Source organism: Camelus dromedarius, chromosome 17 (genome assembly GCF_036321535.1).
Source record: "Camelus dromedarius isolate mCamDro1 chromosome 17, mCamDro1.pat, whole genome shotgun sequence".
Taxonomy (NCBI): Eukaryota; Metazoa; Chordata; class Mammalia; order Artiodactyla; family Camelidae; genus Camelus; species Camelus dromedarius.
Genome location: NC_087452.1, coordinates 46,301,245 through 46,325,565, shown reverse-complemented (window position 1 = coordinate 46,325,565; position 24,321 = coordinate 46,301,245). Strand labels below are relative to the sequence as shown.

At 47.9% G+C, this 24,321-nt stretch overlaps 1 protein-coding gene across 1 annotated transcript in view; it reads left to right on the top strand.

Annotated features, from left to right (window-relative positions):
- TGFBR2 (transforming growth factor beta receptor 2) overlaps positions 1-24,321 on the top strand; it is a 54,071-nt gene that overhangs the window by 16,035 nt on the left and 13,715 nt on the right. The window contains exons 2-5 of the mRNA XM_064496810.1: positions 8,620-8,788; positions 10,231-10,421; positions 17,975-18,774; positions 20,389-20,530. Coding sequence (XP_064352880.1) covers positions 8,620-8,788; positions 10,231-10,421; positions 17,975-18,774; positions 20,389-20,530 — 1,302 coding nt within the window. The remainder of the gene's footprint in view (positions 1-8,619; positions 8,789-10,230; positions 10,422-17,974; positions 18,775-20,388; positions 20,531-24,321) is intronic.

The following is a 24,321-nucleotide window of genomic DNA, read 5'->3' as shown; positions in this document are numbered from 1 at the left end:
ATCCTTCCTTAAACTGTAATTGAAAAACCTTTCCGGCACGGTGCATGCGTGCGGATGCTGTGGCAGATTTGGAAAGACAGGTGGGGAAAAGCCTCCGCAGAGAGATTAATAATTGACAAGCCCGATCTCACCGGAAACTGATATTCAGACCAAACTTCTTGCTCAGTTGAAGCCAACATTTCATTCCACGTGCCTATTTTTCTGATTCTCTAATAGCTGCTACCTTTAAAAAAAAAAAAAAAAGCCCTTCTTACTGGATTTTGAGTTCGTTTTGCCGTGTTGTGTTCAGCGGCCTGAGCACTGTGAGTTAAAGCAGTGTTTGAACCCTGAATGAGTACCTTACTGAAAAAGGGCATCTTCAGGTAGACCTTTTCCATGTCCAGAGTTCTTTTGAGAAAAAAAAAATCATTTTTGTATGTGTTCCTTTATTTCCTATAAGATGGCAAGCATCTTGAAAAAAGAACCATGCCCTATCCTGCCCAACCTTTCCATAAAGGGCTAATTTGAAGGCTCTTTCAGAGCAGATAAATGAGGCATGTTTGTTTCTGCTGGCTAATTTTTCCGGTGAGTAACAGACGATTTTAGCGGAATTGGCACACGATTGTGCTTCATAAATCGTGGGCTCATTATCCTGCCGCTATCAGACTATTTACCAGCCTTGTTTTGACTGTCACTAAGAGAGTTCGTTAATCGTCTTTTATTTTCAATAATCTCTGGGTTATTCTCCTGGTTGCTACAGTATACCATCCAAGTCATACCGAAGACGGAGAGAGAATTGTTTTCTCAGTTACTGTTACTTTATGTGAAGGGCCAACCTGAACGCACTTGCTGGCAAGATGGTGATGGTTTTGTTGGTCTGTGAGATAGTGCCACGGTCCACTCCTTCACTTGATGCCCCACCTGCATGGATGTGGCTTGACTTTTTTTTTTTCACCTTATTTCCTCTTTTCCTCAGCCCCAGCCCCTACTTGCTCTTGATTTGGGGCTCGTTTCAAAGATGCCACGGTTAGGATTTGCCAGATGCAGGCTCTGTTGAAATCAGCTTTTTCAGTGATAACCTAAAATTGGCAGTGTGGGCGGTGGTATTTGTCGCCAGCCACTCACCTCTGCCCAGCTCTCAGAAGGGTGTTGATCCTTGAGATCCCGATTAAAGAAGGAAGGGGGCTGAGAGAGAGGCAAGGTTTCTAGCTCTTCGGATGTGACAGCGGTGCTGGTGTCTGACACTTGGCCTTTGGCAGCAGAAGAGTATTTCCACCTGCAAGAGTCATTTTAAATGTTTGAGTTTTGTCACCTGATATGTGACCTGATTCTGGGATATATATCAAAGGCGAAAAAAGTCAAATTCAGCAAGTGTTGGGAGAACGCAAACTACACTTCATTCCTTAAATGATCCAAAAAATTCAAGGATAAGCAAGAAAACAGAGCGTGCATGTTTGGGGGTTATTTGGCGTTACTGGGGCAGGGGGGTGTTAAATAGGGAAGACTGCAGTTGAAACTCCAGTTCAGTCGTTTCATGTTTGTCCCTGGAAAAAGCCAATTACTTTTCCATTCAGCTGCCACTGGTTTTATACTATATAGAGCTCCTTTACAATTTCCTTATAAATCAAAATTTAAAAATCCTAGTTTAAAGGCACAATCAAGTTTTCAACTTAAAGTACTCTATGGAATTAATTCCTTCCAAATATCCCTCAATCTCTTAATTTACTTGTTTGGTGAATACAAATTTACATTTATACGGTTTTCTTAAAACCATTCATAGTGAACTGTTAAACTTATGAGCCAAAAAAGCTTAAAAAATAAAGAAAACAGAAAGAAAGAAAGCCTCAAAGTTACATTTCTTCAGTTGAACAAGTCAAAGACTCACATACACACACCCCCTCTCCAGTTCATTCACAGTTACCTACATAACAATGAATTTAGGTTGGTGCTTTATTAAGGTGATCTACAACCATCCGGAATCAGTGGTTTATTCTCCAGCCCTTGAGTTTTAGTTTTTAAACCAGGCGTTGAGTTTCTTCAGGGCATTTTTAGAATAGAATATTCCTGTTACGAGACCAGGCTGCCAGAGTGGGGTCCTGTTCCTGCCTCTTGTGAATCCAGTTCTGGCTGAGCCATCCTATGAACAGTGTCCACACCTGGGACATCCGTGTACCTCTCCACCGTTCTGTCTGGAACACAGAGGATGCATGTGTGTTGAATGATTCTCTGTCTTCAGAGATCCAGCCCCTAGAAGGTCGGGATCCCTGGTTCTGCTCGACGTCTCCTGGTCTGAGCTCCGTTCCCCACCCAGAGAGCCTGTCTGTCCTGTGCCTCTCCAAACCACCCATCCTTCAAGGACAAACTCCCCCATGAACCTGAGTACTCCTGGTTCAGCACTCTAACTTTTTCTGACCTCATGCTTGCACAGACAGCAAGTTGGGAGCATTTGACAATCTTGCCTCTTGATCTAGAATGCAAGCCCCTGGAGGGCAGGGACCCACCCAATACTTGTTTTACGTCTCTTGCTGTGTGGAGAATATTACAGAGACCTGATAAATCCCTAATGGTTGACCACGTGGTTGGCAGTTTCAATGTGGACAGATATCTGTCTTTTCTTACTAGGTTTTTGACCACCACTAAGAATGATTTCCCTGCCATTTCGAAGAGATTTTAGGGTATAGATGAGGTCATGCCTGGAAGGTTTTTAAAGAGTATTATTATTGCAAAAATATTTGCATGAAAGAAAAAAAAAAAGGATGCCTTCAGGCCAGTGTCTTGGTTTCTTTCCTGTGCACACTCTGGCCTCCCAGTTATCTTAGTGGTTTCTCCAGTACTGATGATCCTGGTCGCCTTGGGTGACGGTTGTTTTAGGGAGGGACTGCCCCTCCTCTCCAGCTTTCAATATAACCTATAATTACTTAGGGGATGAGGGTTAAAATACAATAGTAAAACTAAAAAATAAGGTTTTGCCTTGTGTTAGAAGTTCTGAGGATGCAATCAATAGATGTTCAGAGAGGGGAAATCTTCCTAAACTGTCTTCGACTTAATCACGAGATCTGTTTTGTTCATCTGTTTGGTTACAGCCATTGGCCAAAGTTTCTGACTTGCTCATGAAAGCCTGTCTGAAAGAAAGCCTTTCTTTCGTGAAGGGTCTCACGAGGTGGTTTGACTCGCTGCTTTGTCCAGGGCGGGAGGGTGCTTGTGAGAGGCCAGGAGACTCATCCCACCTGGTCGTGGGGGCCCCGGGCGCCTGTGCCAGCACCACAGACCCCGGCGGCCGGCTGCCAGGTGGGTGTCACTGTGTCCGATTCTGAAATGCCAACTGCAAATGAAAAACCTTTCAGAGAACAAGTCCTTCTGCTCTGGGCCCATGTGGTGATCAGAGCCTCTGGGCCCATGATCATTTATGAGGCCAGGCTGAAGAAAAGAGCAGATGGAAATAACTGGAAGATGAGATGTGCCTGGGGGGGGGGGGCTTGATTTTGCTCGACCTGGAAAGAGTGGAGGAAGGGCCATCACAGCCAGCCATACGCGGGGTTCTCCCCAGACGTCCTGCTCTGAGCGTGAACAGAGGCGCAGTCCTACCCCGATGGTACCTGTGAGCGCTGGGCTCGGCTCTGAGTGCCCTGGTCTTTCATCAGGCACGAATCCGGGTGCCGCCGTGAACGTACGTGGCAGAGAATCAACAACTACAGTCAGCTGACTTTCAGAAAAGTAGATTATCCTCATCCAATCCATTGGAAGGCCTCCCAAGCAGAAATTGCGGTTTCCCAGAGAAGGAATTCTGCCTCAAAACTGCACCATTGATTCCTGCCTCAATTTCCACCTGCCAACCAGCCCTAGAAATTTCCGACTTGCCCGCCTCACAAGTGTATGAGCCAATACACACACACACACACACACACACACACACACAGAGCCCATATTCCCAGGGGCTTTCTGTGCTTGTTAATGTCCAAGGAGCCGTGTCCTGAGTCCCAGTGAGTTCTGTCCACCAGTCGCCATGCGTTCCTCTTTGAGATGCTGCACTTGGTTATATCAGCTTTAAGGATCCTGCTGTGAAGGACATCGCACTATAAGCAAGACATCCACAGGCTTTTGTGGAATAAATGCAGTCCTAAGTGCCCCCGAAACGTACCACACAGTGACGGTAGATGGATGCGTGAATTCAAAGACAGGCCAGTGCATTCCTGGCAAAGTGTCTGGGGCTATTTCTGGAATTTTGAGGTTTCACCTAATAGTTCAGCTCATGTAGACACCACTCCAAAGGTACGGACTGACAAGCTGCATGCAAGATCCGTCCGATTTATCTGGAGTAAGGCTGAACCTTACTCGGCTGCTCCTCATTGACTTTCAAGGGCGACAGCCCTGTTCCAGAAATAGACACAACTGAACACATCCTTGGTTCATCTTCTCAAGACCTGGGACCTGTCTCTAGGCAGCGAGTTTGGGGGAAACGAGCCCTCAAATGAGGAAGGCGGTATGATTTAGACTGAAGGGCTTGCTCTTACCCTGGGTCTGTTTGAAGAGAAGGAAGTGTGATGGGCCACATGACCCTGTCATATGCGGAATGAGAACAGGCAGTCCCTGCCCACTTCCTTCGCCGGCTGGCTTTCTAGGCGAGAGAGCGTCTCATTCTGGAGCACGTGATGACGAGCTAATGTACCTACTCTGGGGAGAAAATCCTGAGGCAGTGGGCTGCTCCCAGAGGGTCCCTAGGTCGTAAAATACACCTTCATATGAGAGGATCTTAACTGAAGACACTGGGGAGCAGCGTTCTCAGACCAGCACTGGAAGGAATTTGCAAGTCGGTAGGGTTTGCTGTAGAGTTAATCAGGAGGCTTTCGCTGTGTTGTTGCTTGAAGTAACAACTTCATCCCTGACTAGGCACACGTATCTTCACTCCTTTGACCTCACAAGCATTAAGTGTGAGACATAAGTGTTGTTTGCTTCTTGAGATCACGACAGTAACCTCTGGGGCTGCACAGAGGCAGTTGTACATGGAATGAATGACCATCTCCACCCTCCGCCCCGCTGGCCGGCCCTGCGCCCCACTCTGATCAGGTGAGAGCTGTCCTGCAGGTCCTCAGTGGGCTCTGCGATGGGATTCTTCACCTGGGGCTCAGGGGCCCATCAGGGAATCTGTGAGCCAGCCCGCTGGAAGGATGAGCACAGGTGTGTATGCATTTCTCTCTGCCCCTCACCCTAGAGGGGGCTCAGAACGCTTTTATCAGAATTAGGTGACCCCTCCCCAACAAAGGTGGAGGGGGCTTTCCCACCAATGCACGTGTTCGCCGAGGACAGCACTGGCCTCAAGCGGAGGGATGTGAGTTGCTGGCAAAATTGACCAGGTGGGGAGCCTCCTGAGGTCAGCTCGCAGGGAGTGGCTGGCGGGGCTGGGGGAATGGGAGTGTAAGCCTGTGTAAAGGCTTTTGAATTTTTCAAATTCAAATTAAAGAGCTGATCAAGCGCAAAAGTTTGCTCACCTTGGCTGTGGTAGTTTTTGCTTTAACGAAGGAAAAAATGAGGCCCCCCTGGCTGAGTTAACTTGCATACAGTGGGTGCTTAATATGTACACGCTCCCGTTGCACGCCGCCTCCTCTCTCCACATGCCTGTGCCTTCAACTATGAAGTGAAGTTGGCCTTTTGCCTTTTCCCCAGAATCTGGTGGAGCGATTTCTCGCTCCAGCCTCACCGTCGGGCAGCAAGGCTGTGCACCCGTGTGTCCGGCTGCCATCGGAGGGGTCATCGGAGGGGTCCCGGAATCATGTAGCCTGCTGGCCCCTCTCTTCTTCTTTCCTTTATTCTTTCTTTCTTCCTTCCTTTTTTCTTCTTCCTTTTTTTTTTTTTTTTTCTGTTTGGCTATCTTTTTTGTGTCTTCCCTGATTGGGTTTTGCAGGCATCAGATCTAAAGCACTTACACTCGTCAACACATCTGTGGCTGCCACACCGCGTCCAGCCCCCGTCACAGCTGTCTTTTCCCTCTCCCGTCACTCCTGACTCCACTCCTTTTCTCACACTTTGTTTTTAGCTTCTGTTAGAAGAGGATCTGCCAGCCCAGGGAAGCTCCTTTCCATCTGCGGTGTCAGAGCACACATCACATGGCTTGAGGTGCATGTCCTTCACAAGGAGACGTCTCCCAGCTTGACTGGGGGGCTACCCCGTCACTGTCCCATAAGTCATCTGTGTGTTTGTGCATGCAGCGCCCGGGGGGGGAGGGAGGGCGATTTTTTGTTGTTTACTTTGTGCCAGTGATGTTGTTTCACACTGTCTCCAAGTCAGCATCTCAGCCTCGATTGCACCTTGAGAATCATCTGGGCAGCTTCTGAAAACCCTGGTGTTCAGGCCACCCTCCAGGACAATTAAATCAGCATGTTGGGATGGCTGCTTCACGGCTTTTTTTAAAGCTCCTTAGGTATTGGATTCCAACATGCCCCCAAAGTTGATAACCACTATTATAGGCTAAAATCCTAAAATGCGGGAAGGCAGAATTCCACATCATGGAGGCTTGGTTTTATATTTAAGAACAACAAAGCTTTCTAACCAGCAAATAGTTTGTCTGAAACTAAACAGAACATGGCCTAGTTTTCAGTTTTGTTTTTTGCTTTGCCATGTCTTCTAGGGAAGCCTGAAGGGTTAACTTAGCTGGTTCATACATGGATCCAAATCTAACCATTGTCGAAGATATAGATATATATACTCATTGTTGTGTTGGTCTCAGATTGAACACAAGATTCAGAGAGCATTGTGGCCTGTGTTTTCAGCTAAGTTTAGAGCTCTGGGTCTGGGAGACGTTGAGAATTTCAAAATAGTTTGTTACCTAAAAATACACTTCCTGAAATGAACTTGAGGCCTAGGAGGGATGAATGGGTTTATTTTTTGCTTCTATATTTAATGTGCCACAAGAAAGCACATCTTAAATTTATGTTTATATTTTTAGAGACCCAGGAAACAGGTGCTGTGCCCAGGCGACAGAGGGCTTTGGGTGGCAAAGTGCCAACGACAGAAACTCAAATTCATGAGCCAGGGCGGCCGTGGGAAGGCGTTGAAACTGTGCATCCAGCTTTAGGCAGGAGGGTGCTTAACACACGAGAGGACGAGGGGGATTTGCTTAGGCCTGGTGGAGGCTGGTCCCTGGGGGGGGACACACCTCCTGCCTCCTGATGGCCAGTCTGGTCTAGCGCCACCTGCTGTCCGGGTGCCTAACCTTTCCTAGTCCAGCAGAGAAGTGTCCTGAGTTCATGTTTGTTGGCCAGATACCCAACAGCCTTGTCCTGCTCTCCAGACTCATGCCTGTGGTTACCACCGTGGCCAAAGGAAAAGGATCTCACTGAGGGAGAGGAGCGGGAAGGGGTGTTGCACCTTTTCTGTCACCTTTCGGTGTGTAGCACATGTTCCCAAAGACAGTCTGTCTTCAGTTACGCATGGGTGTGCCTGACTACTGCGTGTATAATCACACCCCCCTGACGAGTGGGAAGAAGGCCTGGACCGTTCCCACCCGGTGCAGAGGCCAAAGATGAACTTCCGTCATCCATTCCTTATGTCTCCGCGAGTCCCCAGTGACGCAGCGCCCACGTTTGGGTGCCTTCTCCATGACAGCCCCTCTTCCTGGCCCTGGAGGAAACTGGAGACCAGGAGAGAAGGTCTGGTTGAGCATAGTTTTGGTGGCTAGATTAGAGGCCAGGGAGTGATGGAGAGTGTGTGAGCAGAAGATAGAACAAAGCTCTCTGCTGGTTCCTTGGGGGCTGCTTTGGGGGGAAGAGGTGACGTTTCACCAGAGACCAGGAAGGGTGACGGCAGGGGAGGGCCTGAGGAAGTCAGGAACTTGGCTTCTTCCAGGAAAGGCCTGTGTGTCCTAAAAGGCAGTGAGCAAGGAGTCAGTTGGAGGGTGGCGGCGGGATGGATGAGGTCAGAGAGGTGGCCCGGGACAGACCTTCAGGCTGAACCTCCTGGGGGTCCCCTGCAGGACCTCAGGCCTTACCCTGTGTGTCCAGGAGACACACATCATCAACTGAGTTCGCTCAAGGCAACCAGGAGACATCAGAGCCAGGCCCTTGCGAAGGAGGTCTGGACAGCTGTGTCGGGGCTGGTGGGGTGGTCAGGGGAGCAACGGCAGAGTCCCACATCACCCCCGGGGCTCCTCCGAGCCGGCAGACCCCATTCCACATGCCCCAGCTCTGCTCCACGTGACCCCCTCTGCCTGTGAGGTGACAACGCCTGCCTGGTTCCCATTCCTCTGTGTCTCTCTCTCTGTTCTGGGTGGCCCTGCCTTGGTCTGTTTCTGTGTCCATCCACCAGCGAAACTACAATTTCCTTAAGGGCGAGTGTTTCGTGCTCCCAATCCAATGCAGTAGGCCAACCCAGACTGTTTCTGGATTGAAGGAGGAGGCGTTGGTAGAAAGAACGCCGTACGATGCGCACTGACAAAGGCAAGAAGTTGAGCAACCTCCCCAACCCCAGCCACCTCCTCCCCGCCAAGGCCTTCCCTGCACCTTGCACGCGCAGGGGCATCCAAGCGTCTTTCTCCCCATTCGCACACCTGACATCGGGTTCCTCCTCTGAGAAAGCACCAGGTCATCAGGAATTCACGGGCAGCTGCTATGCAGCTAGATAGTCACACATCCCTCTTTTCCCTCCCAGTGAACAGTGACATGCTGGTCACGGACAATAACGGCGCCGTCAAGCTTCCGCAACTGTGTAAGTTCTGCGACGTGCGCGCCTCCACCTGTGACAACCAGAAATCCTGCCTGAGCAACTGCAGCATCACGGCTATCTGCGAGAAGCCGCACGAAGTCTGCGTGGCCGTCTGGTAAGGCTGGCTTTCAGACCTTTCTCTCCCGCTTTGGTAAGTGATCCAGGTCACACGTCTCCACGCCCCAAGCGTCACCTCCCAGCTCAGGTGCCTTCCCTCTCCATCAGTCATCCAGTGTAATCGCTCCAAGTACTCTGCACATTTTCAAATGCACATACACTCCTTTATTATGTACCATAGCTATGTAAATTAAATAGCGGTAGAAATTATTACAGAAGTTAAAATAAGGTGGGAGGGTGCAGCTCAAGTGCTAGAGTGCATGCTTAGCATGCACGAGGTCCTGGGTTCAATCCCCAGTACCTCCATCAAAAAACCAGATAAATAAATAAACCTAATTGCCTCCCCCGTGCAAAAAAAAAAAAGTTACAATAGAAACTGTGTCAAGGATCAGGATGTGCCACTTCCTAGTCATTGACACCCTTTGGGAGCTGGCAGTGATGCCAGGAGCTTTGTTCTTCAGAGGCAAACTCAGTCCCCTTGCATGGAAATGACAGGTGGGCTGTGAGGAGAGGGAAGCCCTTGTCATAAAAGGGAATCAGACGACGACCTGTTCCTTAGAAGCCTTGGCCGAGACATCAACCTCCAATGGGCTGCCTGCTGCATCTTTCTCTGGGAGCAGAGCCATGTCTTTATCTTAGTCCTTCTTCCCTTCCCTCCTGTCTCTCTCTCTCCCTCCCCGATCCCCCCATCTCACCACACACACACAGACACACACACCACACATAACATAATTTATATTATACTATATATAAAACAGATAAACAACAAGTTTATACTGTACAGCACAGGGAATTGTATTCAATACCTTATAGTATCCTATAATGGAAAAGAATATGGAAATGAATATATGTATGTATACACACGACTGAGACATTGTGCTGTACACCAGAAATTGACACATTGTAATTGACTGTACTTCAATTTAAAAAAAAAAAAGAATAAAATAATGCCATATGCAGCAACATGGATGGACCTGGAAATCGTAAGCCAGAAAGAGAGAAAAATACCATAGGATACCACTTACATGTGGAATCTTAAAAAAAAGACACAAATGAATTTATATACAAAACAGAAACAGACTCACAGATTTAGAAAACAAACTTATGGTCACCAGAAGGGGTGCAAAAGGATAAATTGGGAGTTGGAAATTTTCATATACTAAATACTATGGGGAAAATAACAGGTTTCTACTGTACAGCACAGGGAACTGTGTTCAATATTGTAATAACCTATAATGGGAAAGAATATGAAAAGAAATACATGTGTGTATATGCAAGACTGGGACGTTGTGCTGTACACCAGAAATTGACACATTGTAACTGACCGTACTTCACTCAAAATTTTTTTTAAAAAAAGAAACAGCTGGAGGGAAATACCACTCAGACTGCTTCTCTGTGCAGAGCCCACGCTCACCCACCCCCATCTCTGCCCCACCCCAGGAGAAAGAATGATGAGAACATCACACTAGAGACGGTTTGCCACGACCCCAAGATCGCTTACCATGGCTTTGTTCTCGACGACGCGGCTTCTCCCAAGTGCATCATGAAGGAAAAGAAGGGGTCAGGAGAGACTTTCTTCATGTGTTCCTGTAGCTCCGATGAGTGCAACGACCACATCATCTTCTCTGAAGGTGAGTGCTCTTCTCCGAGGGCCTGGAGCCCGGCTCAGAGCACATCCCTCCATGCGTGGCTGGTGTGGGGGCTGAGCTCTCGCTGTGATCGGGAACCGTTCACCCGGCAGAAGGAGGTGCGTAGGGGGTCGCAGGGCTGGCTCCAGTCCGTCTCAGGTGTGGCTCAGGGAGCCCACATTATTGTCATCGAGAAAGTTTTTGTCACCCGGAGCAGTGGTTCTCCAGGTGCATTGCCTAGACCAGCAGCAGGTGGCATCCCCTGAGAACCTGTTAGAGATGCAGATTCCCGGACCCCACTCCAGACTCTTGAACTCTGGGTGCCCACTCCCTTCCTTAACTGAAGTGCAGGTGAGCTGGCACCATGACCAAGGCCCAGGAGCGGAATTGCTGGATCATATGGTAGTTCTATTTTCCATTTTTTGAGGACCCTCCATCCTGTTCTCCACAGTGGTTGCACCATTTCACATTCCCACTAACAGTGCACAAGGGTTCCTTTTTCTCCACATCTTGGCCAACACTTGTTCTCTTTGTCTTGAGGGGGGAGGGTATAGCTCAGTGGAAGAGTGTGTGCCTAGCGTGCACAAGGTCCTGGGTTCAATCCTCAGTACTTCCACTAAAAATAAGTAAGTAAATAAAAGCCTAATTACCCCTCCCCCAAAAAGATTGTTATCTTTGTCGTTTTGGAGTTATAACTTTTTTTTTTTAATGCTGAAATGAAGCCCATGCAGTTAGCTCATCCAGATTCTTCATTTTACTGACGAAGAAATGGGTTTTCAGAGAGTGGCAAAACTTTCCCAAGATTTCAAAGTCATTTCTCCACCATTTGTCAGGAGTGTTGGAGAACCTTGTCTCTTTTTCAGGGAATATCATCAACCCTCCACATTCGGGGCTGGGGGTGTGCTTGTTAAGAGTCTTACGGCCACGCAGGGCTGTGGACACATGACTGGTCACAGAACGGCACCCAGACTCACCACTCAGCAAGTCCTAGGCAGGTGGTACAACCAAAAGTGGGAGCAGTCCCAAGTTTGTGAGGAATGATGTTTCTAAATGCTGGCTAGCAGGATGCTCACGTTTTGAGACAATCTTGGCCTCCCCAGTGAGATTTTCTGGGTTCAAATCCCAACTTAGCCATTTATGCACTGTTTGTCCTTGGGTGAACTAATTCACCTCAGTTTTCCCCTCTGAAAAATGGGGGTAAAAATAGTGCTCACTTTTTTTTTTTACATTTTTCCCTTTTTTGGTTTTATTATGTAGAATTATTACAGTTCAACTGCACATACACATTATGCTGCATGTAAATACATATATACAGTATACTGCACAAAAAATTGTGCTCTCTTTGAATAGGATTTTTGTGAGAATAAATTAGTTTATTCACATAGGGCACAGAGCAAGTATTCAATAAATCTTGGCTGGAAATAAGTTACTCTTGTTCCCCAAGATTCACGTCTTCTCTTTGGATTTAGCCAGATGAGTGATTGGCTGGGTACCAGTGTCGCAGCGTGTTCTCCAACACTGTCAGCAGCCGTCCTGTGAATCAGTGACATGTTCACTGCACGTTGTTGAGGAAACTGTACTGTCAGCGAGAGAAATTATTTCTCTTGTCCTTCTGCCTTGGGAAGATTATTGCCCTCGTGAGGACATCTTGGCTTCTGAGCTCAAGGACCCTTTGAAGCATATAGAGCAGGCGTCAGCTACCATCTTTGACAAAGGACCAGTTACCCAGTATTTTTGGCATCGCAGGCCAGAGAGCTGCTCAGCTCAGCCACAGACAGCGTGTCAACAAGGGGCGGCAACCGGGTTCCAATAAAACTTTATTTACAAAGCAAGGCTTCAGGCAAAGCCGGAATGTGGGTGATCATGTTTTGTTGGATTTTGCCCTCCGGAACTACCTACCAGACATGCTCAAGTCGTGCTTCGGGCAAGTGTGTGGGCGTGCATTTTGTGTACCAGCATCACCCCCGCTGGCCTGCTTTCCCGCGTTTCTCTTCCACTTATCTTGATTCCAGCTCCCACTTCGCTTTTCTTTTGTCTTCCTCCATCTCTCTGTTGCATGAGATGTTATGTTTTTTTACAGGATGGACGGATCAGTAAATGAGTCAGTTATATCTCATTCACTTAGAAGCCAGGACTCTGGAAACCACTGTGACTCAAAGTTCAACCTCTGCGGTTAAACAGAGAAGCAGGCCATCACGCGGTGTGCGCTCCCTGCGGACTCGCAGGCTGCCTGCAGGCTTTGCAGTCGTGCGCATGCGCCCTCCCCGGAGCGGCTGAGCGCGAGGAGAGCGGGGCTCCTGGTAGCCACCAGGTTTCCTCCTTTCCTCTCTCATTGTTGAAGAATTTCTTTTAAACGAAAACAGCCTCTTGGGTTTGCAAGCCTCAAGCTGGCAGGAAGACGAATGGTTTTTTTTTTTTTTTTTTTTTTTTTTTTTTTACAGTATCAGACGCGCGGTTTCCTGTCTCTGTTTAACTTGCTCGCAGAACATCTCAGCCAGCTGGTTCCCCCTGGACCTATTGTGACCCTAGTAACGTCGCTTCCCGCCACCCAGCAAACCCACCCCGGCATGGAGCACATCACGTGCCTTGTGTCCTGTTACGGACTCGTCTTGCCTGCTGAGTCGGGGAAGGCTTGGAGGTGCTGCTGCCTCGCTTGCTCTCCAATCTCATTCTGCGTGTGTGGCTCCAGAACCCGGGAGCTGGCTTCTGGGGGGGAGCTCTGAGGTCTCGCGTGTAAGAAACGGGCGGAATAACGGTGCTTTGGCGGCTCCGGGCTCTGGGGCAGCCGCCTTTGAAGTGCACACTCCCAACTCAAAATAGCTGGCTCGCCAGCTGTGCATTTTTGTTTCAAGAGAAAGGAACCAGATTTCCTTTCTGGTCTAAATGCAAAAGAAAAAAAACAGTAACTGTGGCAATTCGGTGGGGGAAAGTTGTTAGCAGAGGAAGAAAATGTTGGGTGAAAAGTCACTCGTCTCATTCCGGGAAAGCAGAATCAGTCCTCTGAGGGGATGACTCAGTGCTGAAGGAGACTTTGGTCGCGAATGCGTTAGGTTAGAAGCATCCTCTGAATCCGTGAGTATGGCCCGTGTCTGGCCAAGGACATAATAAAGACTGTACATGCCAGAGGGCATTGTGACTCAGTCGAGTGAAGCTTAGCCTGTATTTGTAGTGTCTTCAGGCAAAGCAACTCGCTTTTGTAGATTTTTTTTTCCCGAAGCAGCAGAGTAAACAAAGATGCTGTGAGGCCAGATGTGGTTGCCGGCTGTGAATATTTCTACCCGGGGAACCTCATTCTGACGTGAATCACAGCAGAGTGGAATCCATTAAGGACACAGTCTGTCTCGGAGCCCATCCACTGGATGTGTGTGACCAATAAAACGGCTGGACCAGTCAGGCTGGCGCTGCTACAAGTCTGTGGTCTCTCCTCAGAGCCACCTCCTCATGTTCTGTAAACAACACACAGATGGGTGATGGCAAAAGGGGTCCAGGGACTGTGTTTGCTACTTTACAAGCACCTTGGTGTCCCAGCAGTGGAAAAACCCCAGCAAGCTAGCTGGCCACTGGGAAACTGACCCTCATTTCTGCCCATACTGAACTCTAGTTGGACATCTGGCTGACTTGCTTTTGGTAAACCTTTTCAGATCCTCCAGTAACTTTTGCACATTGCTAACTCTGTAAAGTATCAATGGTCCCAGCCATAATTCTGCCTTAAAAAAATATTAACTTTTTAAAAGAACTCATATTTGCTTCTTGACTTTATAGAAATATATGCCACATGTGGCTGGTTCCAGGGTCGGGAACAGTGGATGCCAAATCGAGTGATGAAAATTCCTTTCATTTCTTCTCTTTTTCTGGGTCCTGTCTCGTTCTCCTGTCAGACTGAAGTAGTTGTTCTCGGCCTTGGCCACACCTTGGAAACACCTGAGAAGCTTGAAAAACAACTCATTAACTGAGTCTCAGTCAGCCAGTTTCGGACTTAATTGGTCTGGGGCCTGGTGTCAGGATTAAAAACAAACAAACAAACAAGCAACAAAACCTTGCCAAGATATTCTAATATGCAGCCAATGTTGGGAAGCACTGGATTCGGGACAGTTTGTTCTGCCAAATCTTTTCATATTTTTCACCAAGTTTCCCATATAACCTAAAAAAAAATGATGGTAACAAGTAGAGAATGGCCACCTCCACAGGAATTAGCCAGATTCAGCCCTCTAGGTTAGGCCAGGAGCCGAACGAGCCAGCTCACGCCTGGATCACTCCTCCCTGGGAAAAAAGAGGGTTCCTTAATAGAGGGTATGGCTGTGCCCCGGCATTTTATAAGCAATTGCAGAGCAAGGTCAAGGTTGGAGGGTTTGGGTACCACTGCCACGGCCAAGCCCGGGGCAGGGAGGGAGTCGGCGCGCACAGTCGGTGGCAGGAGGCGAGGATGCTTGTGCATGTTGGGCGGAGGATAGCTGCCAGGAGCTGCCAGGAGCTTGATTCAGGTGGAGCCAGAGAGAAGGGAGGAGGTGTTTCGGTGACAAGACAGGTATTGATAACGTATTGATAACGTGCATAACTGATGTGCTTTTATTTTGTTTGGAGGTAATTAGGTTTATTTATTTATTTAAATAGAGGTAGTGGAGATTGAACCCAGGACCTCATGCATGTCAAGCACACACTCGACCACTGAGTTGTACCCTCTCCCCTTCATTAATGTGCTTTTCTCAGGAGGTCTAGTCTCCCAGTGGGAGAAGATAGTGAAATAATGTAAGCACTCTATTTCTGCTTTCAGAATTCCTGAAAACAAACCGAGACAAGGTGGGAGCTCCCATCCAGACAGGCATCCAGGCAAAGAATGAAAGAATTGGGGCAGGTGGGGGAGTCTCAACAAAGTCCAAGCTGAGTTAGTGGTCAGAAGATGGTATCATGGAGAAGGGAACAAAAACCTCCCCGTCAGGGGAGCCCGGGTCAGCCCGGGGAGGCATGGACCACCTTCTCTTTGGCTAGCACTGAATATGAGTGTACAAGTTCACTGCGAATTTTCTCTGCCAGAGGGAAACAGCTTTGTGGCAGAATCTCAAGGAACTTATCCCATGTGTGCTAAAGCAGTGCTTTATCATTTAAATGAATCACCGAGAGAACGTTGTAAAATGCAGATCCTGATCCAGCCTTGTGAGTCAGGCCTGAGAGCCTGCATTTCCACGAAGTTCCCAGGTGACGTCTGCTGACGCCGTCGGTCCAGGAACACACCTGGAAGAGCAGGGTGCCAAGAGATCCTTTTTGCACCATTGCCACCTGTGTTTTTAAAGATGCAGAAAATACGCAAAATATTGCAACTCCCAAGATAGAAAGAATATATGTAGTAACTCTGGACTTAGAAAGTATGTATATCCTCTGATGAATCCATTATCATAGCGGGGTGTGGGGGGTGAGATGGGGTGAGAACAGAGGTAGGTGATAGGGTGTGGAGTGTCACAGAATGAAGAAGCAATCTGCTTTGCGCCTTATGAAATCCTGTATCTTTCCCTCTAGGGATCCCAGCGGGTCCGCGCCTGGCCAGGGCTGCGACACTGCCTTTGTATGCTGAATGAACATACTTAGAACTCAGACAGTAAATGTTCAGGGGGCGTCGGTACCTTGAGTTACGTCTCCTGGAACATAGAATCCAAATCAGTTTTTCTCCTTTGAACTGTTAATGTGGTCAACGATAGTAGTTGTTTTCTTTGTTTCTGATCTAAAATAGATTTTATGTTATATCCTCTAATGGATTTGGCCATAAGCGTCCCCCTTCGGTGACCCTCAGCCCCTCCAGCTGCATCCGTGACTTTGACGCCAGCCTCCTCTGCTTGAGCCCAGCTCACTGCTCACAGAGGCTTCCGTCTCCACTACTGTGAAATGGGATCAAGGATACGGAACTGGATAATCCATAGGGTTCAAGATAATCCATGAAAAGCACAATGTGTGGCATTTAGTATGTGCTCAGTTAATGACTGCTGTACTTTGAAATATTATACTCGAGACAGGAAGTTCTCCCTCCCCACAGCGTATCTCTCTTTAGCACAGTTTCCTCCTTTGGATCTCAGCCAGTTACATATATATCCTGTTGCTTTAGATGAGCATGTTGGCGTGTGAAAATCTCTGTGGTTAGAGTGTCACTGCCAACCTCAAGAATCTCTGTGGTGGTTGTGTGATGTTCAGCAACACGCTGAGGTCTACGGAAAATGTAGATCATGAGTGTCCCTTTCTGTTGTTTGGATACCTTAGTATCTTGGTAAAATTTTTGCCCCAAACTCTTTCAGTGAGTAGAAGAATTGCAGAACTAATTCAAATGCAGGAGCCCATCTCTCAAATTCACCTACGTCAACTTGGTTTTTATCAAGACACATTAACCAACCCACCTAGGTGTTTAGACTGTTGGCCTTAATTTAATGTCTTTTTTCACTATGTGATTTTTTAAAAATACTGAATTGTAGATGCTCAGTTTTCAGTTCCTTTTAGCAACCAGTGTTGGATTGGAGCCTAACAGAGGACTTAAAAGAGCCTGGAAGCGACCTGTTTTCATTGTGTGGAGTGTGTGTGTGTGTGTGTGTGTGTGTGTGATTAGGCAACTTGTTTACTTTTAAATCACTCTGAAGGAACCTATACTTTGGAATTTCCCCTTGAGGTTTTCTGCCAGTCCAGAAATACACTTCCTTCTGTAAATTCTCTCACTTGTGCAGCAATGTTTCCATTGTTGCTACTCAGTATTTCAGTTCTATGAAACTGCAAATCACATGCACACTGAGAAGGGTAGTATTGGGGGAGATACAATGTAACTGACTTCCAAAGAGACCCTTAGCACAGACTCCTCTCCCCCAACTAATAGCTGATGCTGCATGGTAGCCTGAATGTTGATTGAACAGGACAAGCTGGAGTTCAGAAAAGAGCAGAGACTAGGGCAGGCTGTGACCATCTCTTTGTTTTCATCAGATACCATCTATGCGAGCATTTTGGAGGCAGGAGTTGTCATTTTCTGTATTCCCAAGGCTGCCTTTGCTAACACTCAGTAAATGCTTTGCTCATTCATTCAACACGTACTAAGGCCCTCTCGTGTGCTGGCACTGTGCACTGTAGCTCTGGTCCCTGCCAGCGCAGCGTTCTCAGTCTGCGGGGGAGGTGGGGAGAGTAGGGTTCTCAGTCTGCGGGGGAGGTGGGGGGAGTAGGGAAAGACAGATGAAACCAAAAAGTGGAGTCCTAATTATTTAACTCAAATTGTGCTCGCTTGTTACATAGGACAAATGTGGCGTGCTATGAGGATATATAAAATAGAACACTTTCCCAAGTTTCCTAGGTTTCCTTTAGGGAGTGACCCTTTAGCTGAGTGTGGAGGGAAGAGAAGGAGACACTGATTAGATGGCCAGAGGCGGGGAAGACTGGACCCGTGCACACTAGCATCCATCCCAGGAGAAAGACTCACGATCTGTTACCCACAAAGACTATGCAGATGGTAAAGTCTAAGACGCTGGGGTGTGGACCCACTCCCCCACCGTGCACACCCACCAAACCAACTCCTTCTTTCTCCTGTGCTTCCGCTTCAGAGTACGCCACCAACAACCCAGACTTGCTGCTAGTCATATTCCAGGTGACAGGCGTCAGCCTCCTGCCGCCGCTGGGCATCGCCGTCGCCGTCATTGTCACCTTCTACTGCTACCGTGTTCACCGGCAGCAGAAGCTGAGCTCGTCCTGGGACTCGGGGAAGCCGCGGAAGCTGATGGAGTTCAGCGAGCACCTGGCCATCATCCTGGAAGACGACCGCTCCGACATCAGCTCCACCTGCGCCAACAACATCAACCACAACACGGAGCTGCTGCCCATCGAGCTGGACACCCTGGTGGGCAAGGGCCGCTTCGCCGAGGTCTACAAGGCCAAGCTGCGGCAGAACACGTCTGAGCAGTTCGAGACCGTGGCCGTCAAGATCTTCCCCTACGAGGAGTATGCCTCCTGGAAGACGGAGAAGGACATCTTCTCGGACATCAACCTCAAGCACGAGAACATCCTCCAGTTCCTGACGGCCGAGGAGCGCAAGACGGAGCTGGGCAAGCAGTACTGGCTGATCACCGCCTTCCACGCCAAGGGCAACCTGCAGGAGTACCTCACCCGGCACGTCGTCAGCTGGGAGGACCTGCGCAAGCTGGGCGGCTCGCTGGCCCGCGGCATCGCGCACCTGCACAGCGACCGCACCCTGTGCGGCCGGCCCAAGATGCCCATCGTGCACAGGGACCTCAAGAGCTCCAACATCCTGGTCAAGGGCGACCTCACCTGCTGCCTCTGCGACTTCGGGCTCTCCCTGCGTCTGGACCCGACTCTGTCTGTGGACGACCTGGCCAACAGTGGGCAGGTAGGGCGGCCCGGACCCCTCGCCTTCTGGGCCTCGCCTCCCTCTCGGCTCCATCAGCCCCGCACTCTGATCCAGCCAGGCTGGGAGTTAAACCTGGGCCATGCCCCACCCTCCTGCCGGGGCGCCTTTGCCAACCCACAGCATCTCTCTTCCTGTGTTTTCACGTCCTTCCCAGTTCAGGACAGGCATTTCCTCCCTGAGTCCAGCCTCACATCTCTTCCACTGGTGCATTATTTTTCTTTGCTTCAAACACTGCTCAGGCTGCACTCTATTTTTTCCCGTCTTATGGTGGTACCCAGCCATTTCTGCTCTGTCCTCCTGGTCCTTACCACTGGCTTCTTTTTACCATTCTAGAAGGCAGACTCCTTGAAGTCCAGCTCCACCTCCATGTGGTCACACCCAGCCCAGTGTCCTGGACAGGAAAAGCCACCCATAAGTACTTGTGGAGTGAGTGATGGGCTGCGTGAAGGCACACTTCCCCTTCCGAAGCATCTTATAGATTGAAATTGAAACTTTTTTGGCTATAGAGCCACTAGAAACAGGTGAAATTGACCGTCATCCTTTATGAATGACAGGCCCATGTTTCATACACTGGGAGCTTGGCTGTGGGTCGGAGTGGGCTCTTGAGAGGCTTCTAGCCAGGTGGAGGGACGTGCTTTTGAAGAATCCAGTTACTGCTAGGGTAGCCCTCTGGGTCCACGGGGCACATCCAGTTAAATGGGTTGAAACACGAACAGATTGATGCGCCAGGGTAACAAGTCATGCAGTGACCTATTAAAAAGAATTTCTTCAAATGCATGCCCCTAAAAAAGCATTATTTGGGTTAATATTATCAGCTCACGTGACATTCCCTGGATCCTTGGGAAAACAGGACTTCCTTGCTATTTTGTCAGTCTATACATGCTCCATTATCCAACATTCAGGTGATTTTTTTTTCCCCTAGAAATATTTTTTTTTTCCTATATAGTGTTTTCATACTGTTAGTCATTGTCCAAACAAAGCTACAGAGCGTGCCCATCAAAATTACAAAATGATCCAGGTTTGGGCTTTGATGGTGGAAATACTTTCCACACAATTGAACTCAATAGAAATTTTATGAAATTACACTACATCCTCCGTGCACTAGAATGGGCCATGGGACAAACAAAGAAGATGGAGATAGTCCTCAAGTGACAAAAATGAATGGCAATTAGTATTATCTTCCCCATACATCTTGGAGTTTCAAGAATGAAAAAAAAAAATACTCAATTTGCAGAGATAAAAATAAACATGGGAAGGACCCCTGACGCTGTCTCCCAGGCTCTCTGCAGGGAGGTTACTGTCTCCATAATGTGAAGACATGGATCACAGGGCTACAAAAAGCAGCCCTGAGGCTTGTCCTTTCCTTATTTTGGCATTTTTTGCTTTATAGTCTCTGGTTTTCAGGGTGAGAACACCTATTTTTAAAAAAAAAATAACTACCTAAGCTGCCCCTTTCTGTGCGGGTCTCGTTCTTTAAAACAACACTGTGCTTTTAAGGGTCAACTAGACATGTAGGGGACAGATGGCAGACTTTGAAGACAGGAATGCAGGTGGAATGAAATGATGGGCCCCCGTGTCTGTTTTTGTTTTCAGGTGGGAACTGCACGATACATGGCCCCAGAAGTCCTCGAGTCCAGGATGAATTTGGAGAATGTTGAGTCCTTCAAGCAGACAGATGTCTACTCCATGGCCCTGGTGCTCTGGGAGATGACGTCCCGCTGCAACGCGGTGGGAGGTAGGCGTGGACCCCGTCACGGCATGGCGGTGCCTGACGGGCCTTCAAATGCAGTGTCGTGGTCGTTGCTTCAGTGTGATTCCAGGGAGACAAGAGAGTTAACTGCACTGAGAGCTAGCTGAGATCTGGCAGTCCACAGCCATTCCAGAGCAGTGTGGAATTGTGCTTTAAAAAGCAAGCCTGGGTCTTACAGCTGAAAGCCAGGTTTGGAGCGTGAAGCATTTTAGCTCCTTTCTTTCTTTTTTTTATAGTATATTTCAAGCTATTGAATGTAGTTCCCTGTACTATACAGTTGGACCTTGTTATGTATCTTTTCTGTACATAGCAGTTTGTATCTGTTAACCCCAAACTCCCAATTTATCCCTCCCGTGCTTCCCCCCAGTAACCATAAGTTTGTTTTCCCTGTGTGTCTGTTTTTGTTTTGTAAATAAGTTCATTTGTGTCATTTTTTCAGATTCCACATGTAAGTGATACCATACGATATTAGTCGTTCTCTGTCCAACTTACTTCATTTAGTATGATCATCTCTAGGTCCATCCATGTTGCTGCAGAATGGCATTATTTCATTCTTTTTATGGCTGAGTAATATTCCATTGTGTATATACATATACCACAACTTCTTTATCCAGTCATCTGTTGATGGACATTTAGGTGGTGTCCATGTCTTGGCTATTGCAATTAGGGCTGCTATGAACATTGAGCTGCATGTATCTTTTCTAACTAGAGATTTCTCCAGATAGATGCCCAGGAGTAGGATTGCTGAATCATATGATGGTAACTCTACTGTTAGTTTTTTAAGGAATCTCCATACTGTTTTCCATAATGGCTGCACCAAGCTCCATTCCCACCAGCAGTGTAGGAGGGCTCCCTTTCTCCACAGCCTCTCCAGCATTTATTGTTTGCGGACTTTTTAATGATGACCATTCTGACCTGTATGAGGTGATACCTCATTGTAGTTTCGACTTGCATTCCTCTGATAATTAGTGATTTTGAGAATCTTTTCATTATCTCCTTTCCTGAAGTATAATGTACTTTTCTCTTGACACACCTCTCCACAGTTATTTACATATCTGGCAAGTGATGAACACTGATAATATTTATAAGAATTATTTCTTCTTATCAAATGGATACCATTATTCAGAAAAGTACCTGATTTTTGTTTCTTTTTGTATTTGAAGGTTTTTCAGAATTATAAGGTCCAGGAAATGGATTTGACTCAAAATGTCCTTTGATGGGCATAACTTTTCTCTGTTGGACAAAACAAGGGAATGGTTTAATGTATTTGCTTAGGTTTTGAAAAATCTAGTGAAGAAAGCTTGTTGAGGAATGCACTATTCTTCAGGGGTGTGGGGGTAGATGTCACTGCTTCAGAGAGTATGATCCCCTGACCTTCCTGGAGATGAGAATGTCTACATCACTTTATCCTCTTCTGACTGTCTCTCAAGAGTTTCCATCAGGGTCTTAGGTCTCACCTTAGAAATGTATGTGTCCCAACCTGGTCCTGGCTGGATGCTACGTCAGGCCACGCTACCTCCAGTTTTATATTTAACCCTTTGTTTTGTGTAACTTGGACTCGGGATTGTTGTGCAAGGAGCACAGGGAGTGCCCCCTATGGCCCACCCAGCTTCCCCTCCTGTTAACGTCTCTCCTCAACCAAGCACAGCTATGGATGGCTGGGAATGGCTGTGGGGGCAGCATTTACTCTTAATTAACCTACAGGACCTTCTCCAGCCTCCAAGCCCTCAGTAACCAGGATGCACCCTAGGAGTCCACATCCCACGCAGGGTCCGTGCCACATGCCTCGCGGTCTCCTGCAGTGTGGGCGGGTGGTCAGTCTGTGTGTCTCTGACACTTGTCGCTTGTGAACAGTTGAGAGCAGTTACTTTACGGGCGCCTAGCCCTCTGGGTTTCTCTGCTGCCTTCTCGTGATCAGATGGGGACTGTGCATGTTTAGGTGAGAACACTGCCGAAATGACATTGTGCGCCACTCCGGGTTACGTGGGCCAAGGGGTGTCCGTGTCCAGTTTCATCACTTGTTCAGGTGGTGTCTCCCTGCTTCTCTCTGTTTAGATACTCCTTCCTCCATTTGTAATTAATATGTATCTCATGGGAAGGTACTTTGACCTGTTTCTAAAGATACAAAGTACCTGTTTGGCAAGGATACTAGACCTGCTTTTTTAATCATAATTTTACCTGCAAATTTTAGGATCCATCACTAGTTCTTACCAGCAACAATTACTACTGTAATGTTTGCCCAACAGGGATTTTCTGTTTTTCTTATGCCTTCTACATTTATTTTTTTTTATGGGGGGTGGTAATTAGGTTTATTTTTTTTTTTTTTAGAGGAGATCCTGGGAATTGAACCCAGGACCTCGTGCATGCTAAGCACACATTATACCACTGAGCTCTACCCTCCCCGCTGTACCTTCCACATTTATCAATAGATATTCTGCTTCAGGGGTATCTGTCCTTTCTCTCACCAGCCCCTGTAATTTATTCATTTAGCTATGTTTTTAATACCAGTATGGAGTTGCAGATATTTATTTTATTCTGTGGGTATTTCACATTATCAATATTTATTTTGGTGCTCAGATTAGGACAGTTTGGGTCACCGGGCCAAAGCGCCCGACATCTTGCCCCAGGTGGGTTTGGTTGGCACCAGGGCTGACTCTGACCGCTCATCCTGGTGAGGACCTCCTTAGTGCACTCTCCAGGGTGAGTCCAGGCCCCCTCCGGCTGGGACCCCTGTTGGCTTCCATCACCTGCTTCCCTGGGCCCTGCGTGGGGGTGGCACTTCCTGTCTGGCTGACTGTGTTATTTTCTGGTTTCCTGCCTGAGACTTCTTCCCCCACCGCACTTCCAAAAGTAACTCAGTTTTGCCCTGTGCAGTGGAATTTGTTTCACCAAATTTCAGCCACTGAGAATAATTTTCAGCTAGGAAGCTTTGACAGTTCCAAAAGGAATCCTCAGACTGCACGGGTGGTGGAGGAGAGGATGCTGTTGGGATAATTTACCTCGATCACGGTCACTCTCCTGTCCTTTCAAAACCCGTTATTCCCTAAACACGAGCTGGAGACTGTGCGTGTGTCTTCCCCTCTGTCGGTGCGGCCTGCTTGCTAGGGCCCTGTGTGAGCCCTGCTTCCATGTCATCATAGGAGCCTTTTCCTGTCCGCATCTGCTGAGTGTGGAAGAATCGGACTGATTCTTCACCAGCTTTTACGAGGTCTAAAGACGGATTCAGTATAAACAAGTTTTCCCAAGGAAGGAACAGGGTCTCGTTTGTTCAGCTTGTCTCAAAAAACCTTTCATAACCTCTAGGAGAAGAACGGACAGCTTCGGGGAACCGGAAGGGACCATCCTGGTTCTCGTTTTGTTTGATCTCAAGCCCACAGTACTGTTCCTCCCACCTCCGCTCAGGCTGCACAAATCAAAGTTATTTATCTTCCCTTTGCTCGGCGCCAACAGACAGCCCTCCACTTGATTTAAGCTCTTTCTTTCACTTTCTTTTAAAAGTCATTGTTTTCCTGTTGTTTCATCTTCGAGTGTTTTGCGTGTGTGCCTGGGTGTGCGTGTGTGTGCGCCTTAAAAACCGTGAAGACAGATTTTCTGCTTAGTCTTAATTTCAGGGGCTTTTCTTTTGTATCTAAAGAGTCCCTTGGAAGGTAGACTGAGCCCTGAAGTTAGGAGGTGTTCGCTCCCACCTGTGGCAGAAGCACAGGAGGGAGGACAGGTACTTCCATCAAGAAGCCTGCTGTCTGCTGAGGAAACACAGGCTGTTTCTCCTCCTTCAC